Source organism: Delphinapterus leucas, chromosome 1 (assembly GCF_059928025.1).
Source record: "Delphinapterus leucas isolate spDelLeu-1000000601 "Yukka" chromosome 1, BTC_Dleu_Yukka2, whole genome shotgun sequence".
NCBI lineage: Eukaryota > Metazoa > Chordata > Mammalia > Artiodactyla > Monodontidae > Delphinapterus > Delphinapterus leucas.
Genome location: NC_143129.1, coordinates 122,791,365 through 122,797,426, shown reverse-complemented (window position 1 = coordinate 122,797,426; position 6,062 = coordinate 122,791,365). Strand labels below are relative to the sequence as shown.

The 6,062-nt window shown below is 39.4% G+C and overlaps 1 protein-coding gene across 1 annotated transcript in view; it reads left to right on the top strand.

Moving 5' to 3' along the window:
- The first annotated feature begins 2,518 nt into the window (after nt 1-2,518).
- MIGA1 (mitoguardin 1) overlaps nt 2,519-6,062 on the top strand; it is a 91,334-nt gene continuing 87,790 nt past the window's right edge. Inside the window, exon 1 of the mRNA XM_089920719.1 lies at nt 2,519-5,802. Within this exon, the coding sequence (XP_089776845.1) occupies nt 5,704-5,802 (99 nt within the window). The 5' untranslated portion in view covers nt 2,519-5,703. The remainder of the gene's footprint in view (nt 5,803-6,062) is intronic.

The following is a 6,062-nucleotide window of genomic DNA, read 5'->3' as shown; positions in this document are numbered from 1 at the left end:
GTTTTATCCTTGGATTCCACAGAAGTACAAGTAACCCAAGTTAAAAACTTATATAAGAATCTTAGGTGGGGAGGGATAAATGGGAGATTGGGATCGACATACACACCACCATATAAAATAGATAACTATGGGACTTCCCTGGTGGCACCGTTGTTAAGAATCTGCCTGCCAATGCATGGGACATGGGTTCGAGCCCTGGTCCAGGAAGATCCCACATGCCATGGAGCAACTAAGCCTGTGCGCCACAACTACTGAGCCTGCGTTCTAGAGCCCGCAAGCCACGAGCCACAACTACTGAGCCTGTGTGCCACAACTACTGAAGCCTGCGTGCCTAGAGCCCATGCTCCACAACAAGAGAAGCCACTGCAATAAGCCCACACACCGCAACAAAGGGTAGACCCCGCTCGCCGCAACTAGAGAAAGCCCACGCACAGCAAGGAAGACACAATGCAGCCATAAATAAACAAATAAATTTATTTAAAAAAAGAGGATATATGTATATGTATAACTGACTCACTTTGCTGTACAGCAGAAAGTAACACAACATTGTAAGTCAACTATAATCCAATAAAAAATTTTTTAATCCTAAAAAAATACCTATGTAAGATTCTTAGTGCTTTACAAGTATTATTACATTTCTCTTCTCAACATCCCAATGAGGAAACTGAGGCATAATGAGGGTTAGTACCTTGCCTAAGACCATGCACTTAGTAAGTGGCAGAGAAAGAATTCAAACCGTGGCAATCTGACTCCACAGTATTGTTCAATACTATGCAGACAGGATGCCCAAATTCACTAATGGTTGATGTAGCAAGTACCTCAGTATTTGAACAATAGCAACAACTAATATTATTTCATGAACTCCACTTCCTGGTTTGGTGAGCACTACATGATGATTTTGGTTATCTGGGGGAGGATCAGACCTTTAGAATTAATCCAAGTGCCATTTTTTTTCCTGGGCCAGGATAGCAGAAGATATCAAAGATATCAATGTTCAAATATAAGATTGTGTCCATCTGTTGCTAACATCCACATGGACCACCCTGTCCTATGGTTTAAGCTACTATTTGTTCAGTTTTCTTTTGCTTCTAGCTAACAGCATCCTACCTGATATATTCAATAATGACTAAGATTGAATATTCTGGTAACCCAGGAGAAGGGAGGCTTGGAGCAAATTACACTGATTTAGCAAAATAAATAAAATCTGATAGTTCTTATTCTCCTGTTAAAGAGTAAAATCCATACCCAGTGTGTAATAATATCTTTCTCATAATGGTTATTGTGGAATTAAAGGAGAGAGTGTTCATAGGAAAGTTGCTTTAAGTGGGAGTCATCATTATTCCTGTTCTTCCCATTAGGCTGAACGTTTGGAAGTTGTGGGAAATTGGGAGGAGGCACAGACAGGAGATGGAGGAATAAACAAACATAGCCTTACAAATTCCAGGTTCTTCAAGTGTCAAGAGCACTGTTCACAAGTGCACAATACTTTCACACACAACTCAGTCTGTGTATTTTTAGCTATTGTTCATCCAGTAACGTCAGACACTGGCATTATCATTCTCCCTATTTTCCATTTCACTAAATGGGAATTTCGAACACTACCAGAAAAGACTGTTCATTCTTGATTCTTAGACAGGAATAGTAGCATGTGCTCTCATGTTTTAGCAATCCTTACAAAATTATTTTGGCTTTTCACCACAAATATGCTCAGAAATTGGAATTTTTAAATCTGCAGTTCTGATGGAATGTTTTGGCTCAGGACTGCACATAGAAACAGCATGTTGTTTTCTGTTGTTCTCCCTCCCACCCTATTAGTTTACTGTGTATTAGACAGAACCTCGGAGCTGTGAATACATTGCCTAACCCCTCAGAGCTGACCATATTCACATATTATTTGGTAGCCTAATTCAGTAGGAAATGTGGAGAAAAGCTAAAGAGGAATTGAAATCAATAATAACTTCATCATTACTACAGGATTGGAATACCTCAACATTAATTTGTTTGGGGGCTGAGCATCTATAGTAGTTCTTAATCTGGGACCTGTGGATTGGTTTTGGGCATCTAACCTCATATATATATATATATATATATATATATATATACACACACACACACACACACACACTATTTTTTCTTTTAATAGTATGTGAGTGTATTTTTTTAACACTGTATTTAAATGACATATGGGGAAAAGGCCCCATAGTTTTCACCAGATTCATAGTATGGTCCTAGAGCCCTCAAATGGTTACGAACTAGGAGGCTAGCTCTTGACAGCACTGTAAGAGGATGCAATTCTTCCATTCTATATTTTACATGTATCTGGCAGGGCGAGAGCCTCTACCCTAAACAAAAATGGCGGGAGCTGCTTCACACGTAGCCCCTCACGCAGAAAGGCTAGGAGGCCCCCGCGACTTTCTCTCCACCTTCCCACTCCTGACCCCGGAAGGACTCCGCCCCTGGGGTCGGCCTGTGGCTCGCTGCGGCGGGGAAGTAGGCGTGGGCAGGCTACACTTATCCTGGAGCGCCAGGTACGGGGATGGAGCAGGCGGGCGGAGGGTCGGGTGGGGTCGCAGCGGACACGGGGTAGAGGCTGCTGGGCGAGCAAGAGCGCCAGCCTGCGACCTCTGGACTCCGAGTGCGGGTGGAAGAACAGAAAGCCGGAGGGAGGCCCGCCCGGGACCGCTGAATCAGGGTGGGCTGGCGACCGCTTGGAGCCGGAGCGAGGGTCGGTCGGGGCGGCTGAACCGAGAGGGAGCCCCTTTCCTGGTCATCTTGGTAAAGAAAAAGGAAGCCCTCAGAGGAGAGCGCGGTGGGGGTGAGGGAGGCCTGAGGGAGGGGCAGCTAGTGTGGTACAAGTTCCTGCAAGAATGTCAGTGGTTTGAGCAGGGAGTGGTTTTTGGATGTGGAAGATTACGCTTTCCTTGAAGATGCTTTCCGAGAATAATTTAGCATCGGGAGGTTTGTGGCGTTAGAGGCCTTCTGTAAATAAAGTTGTTCAACTTTTATTTTCTGGAGGGAGGACTCCAAAAGGTCTTGCTCGTGCACAGACCTTTATTTTTTATCATTATTGCAAGTAAGCATTTTTTGCTGTATTTCAAGGATCTTCTCAGATTTCGGTTGTATAGATTATCAAAATTTTGTGGATATTTCTGAGTTTCATTCTTGCTTGGATGATAAAGTCCAATTTTAGGGTGTTTAAGAAACAAATGCTATTTATGACACTTATTTTTAACTCTCTCGTGGTTAGAATGGAGGGAAGCGAGTAATATTACAGAGTATAATATTTTTAGTGATGTTTTAGACCCCCCCTCGAAATTTGAATAATCATGAAACTGCCTTCATGTTTTTTAAAATTAATATTTATGAAAGCAACTGAAATGACCAGTTTTTAAAAGCTATTCAGTTATTAATGATTAAGTTTGGAATCACTTCCTCAGTGATTTTAAGTGAAAGGGAATGAGGTGGTTAGAATGCAAAAATAGAAATTTGTCAGAATTCTTTTAAGAAAATCCCTGCAGCAAATTGAAGTGATTGCTTTATTTTCTTTCTCCTCTGCTTAAAAATCTGGAACTCTGTTATGGAGAAAATCACTTTGGGTGAATTACTCTCAGTATCTTTTTTTTTTTTTTTAATTTTTAATTCAATAGCACAGATAGCTTTAATGATCCAGAATCTATTTCGTTACCAAAAATGTTTCTCTAAAAGAAATTGTCAGGTTTTTTGGGGTTTTTTTTTTTGAGGGGGGGATAAATGTGCTTCCCCTCCTTTTTTTTGTGTAACATTTCAAAAAAGAAGTACATGTAGGCACTTAAACAATCAAATATTACAGAAGCACTTATAATGAAAAACAGTGGTTCCCTGCCCAGCCTCCCAACATCCCTAGTCTCATTCCTCAGAAGTCTATTTTTCACTTGTTTAACTGTTTCTTCATGATTTCCTTTGTATTTCTGAATAATATGTCTCTATCACAGTTTGTTGGTTAGAATAAATGTACTTCAATTAGAACTAATTACACTGAGCTGAAATATTCTAATTAGAATATGAGTGAGGGGGAATTAAGTTTATACTCCTTGAGTGTCCCTAATAGGGAAAAGGTAAACGGTCAGTAGCAGTAACCCACCTTAAGAAGTATTACTGTGCTTGATGTGAAAGGAAAGTACTACTTAATCAGTAGTTTTTTGTTTTTGTTGTTTTTTTTTTTTTTTCGGTACGCGGGCCTCTCACTGCGGTGGCCTCTCCCGTTGCGGAGCACAGGCTCCGGACGCGCAGGCCCAGCGGCCATGGCTCACGGGCCCAGCCGCTCCGCGGCACATGGGATCTTCCCGGAGCGGGGCATGAACTTGCGTCCCCTGCATCGGCAGGCGAACTCTCAACCACTGCGCCACCAGGGAAGCTCTTAATCAGTAGTTTTGATAGTTGTCCGAAAAAAAAAAACAAAAAGAAACGGGGCTTATTAACGGAAGGGATTAGTCTACTAGAGTTTAGAAAAAGAGAGCAGAGATATATGCAGAAATAAAGGACTTAAAGTATAGCAAATAAGTTTTTACAGAGGGATTGTTGGTAGTTTCTGTTTTCTCTTTGGTAGTTTGTACAGCACTCTGCAAGCTAAAGAAGTATTGAATTCGGTAGGCCTAAACATTCTGGCTAGTGGGGAAGCCTACTCTTGTACACCAGAAACAGTTCTCAGGCTCTTTCCCAGCTTGTATGAAATATTCCTTAGGGTCCATTAATTTTGTGCTCACCACACAGCCTTTTATACTTAATTCAACTCCCTGCAATGTCTTATTTCAGAAAGGGTATGTTTCGATAGCATATAAAGGTATTCTTTCACTAGATAGTGTATTTCCTTATTATAAATGAGCAAATTTGTAAACTAATTTATATTAATACTCTGTGAATTTGTTTAGTGTGTATCCAGCTGGGTACACTGATAAAATTGAGTTTCTGGCTCTACAAAGCATAGACCCAGACCCTGAACCATCATGTTTCTGTCAGCGTTGTGCTACCTTTAAGGGCCTCTCTCAGTGATGACTGCCTTCTCTGTGGACAACTGATGTTTCTTTCTTTGGTTTCAGTAGAAATAGGCATTCAAACAATATTAAAATTTCATAGCATGTATGTCATTTCTTTCAAGAGCTTTAAAATGGGATAGTAGGATCAACTATCTTCCAATGTAAAATAAAAATTTTTCTAAAACAGGACAGTAGGAGAATAAATGCATGAGTTCTGAAGTTCAGTGAGCCCTGAGGTTCATTTTTAGCCCCTAGAGTCAAGATTCCAATCAGATTTCTTTCAGTACCTGCCCCCACCCAATGCTGTTATTGGAAGGAAATAAGTGGGAAGAAAAATATTTTAAATTACTATTTAACAGCTGAAACATTTATTTAACCAGAAAAGAGAGAATCTAGAACCTGCAGTTTTCTAAGGAAAATTTACTACTTGAACTCAAAATTGAAATCTAACTCATTTTCTTTTTGGTTACTTTGGTGATTAATAAACTTTTACCTCAAGTAAATTTGGCTCAGAATGTTATTTTCTTCAGGTTAGTGTGCAAAAAAGACAGCTGTTTAATTAAGTGCAAAAAAGGAAAGCTGTTTAAAAAGAGTTAAAATTTCAATTTGTATCTTTCATTTGTAAAATAACCAGAAATCTTTGTGGCTAATATATTTTTTGTTTCATTTATTGAAGATTAGAAGAGGAGTCATGTCAGAAGAAACAGTAAGTGAATCACAGTTTTCCCTGAGGACCGCAGCACTAAGAGTGTTTGATCTTCCTCTGTCTTGGTACTATTCTCTCTGCCAGGTAAAAAAAAAAAAAAAAAAAAGAAATACGAAGTTGAATAATAAGTCTGTTACTCAGAGCGTATTGTGTTTACAATATTTACATTTCATTTGGGGTTTTAAATGCTTCAAAGTGTTTATTAAAGAAGTTTAAAACTTACTTGGTTTTTATTTATTTCACTTTTTTTGTTATCATATTCATAACTCTTAAAAGGAGATTGTATTACTTTAAAAAAATCTTCCTACCTTAAGTGAATTTACAGTCTATTACAGTTATTTTCA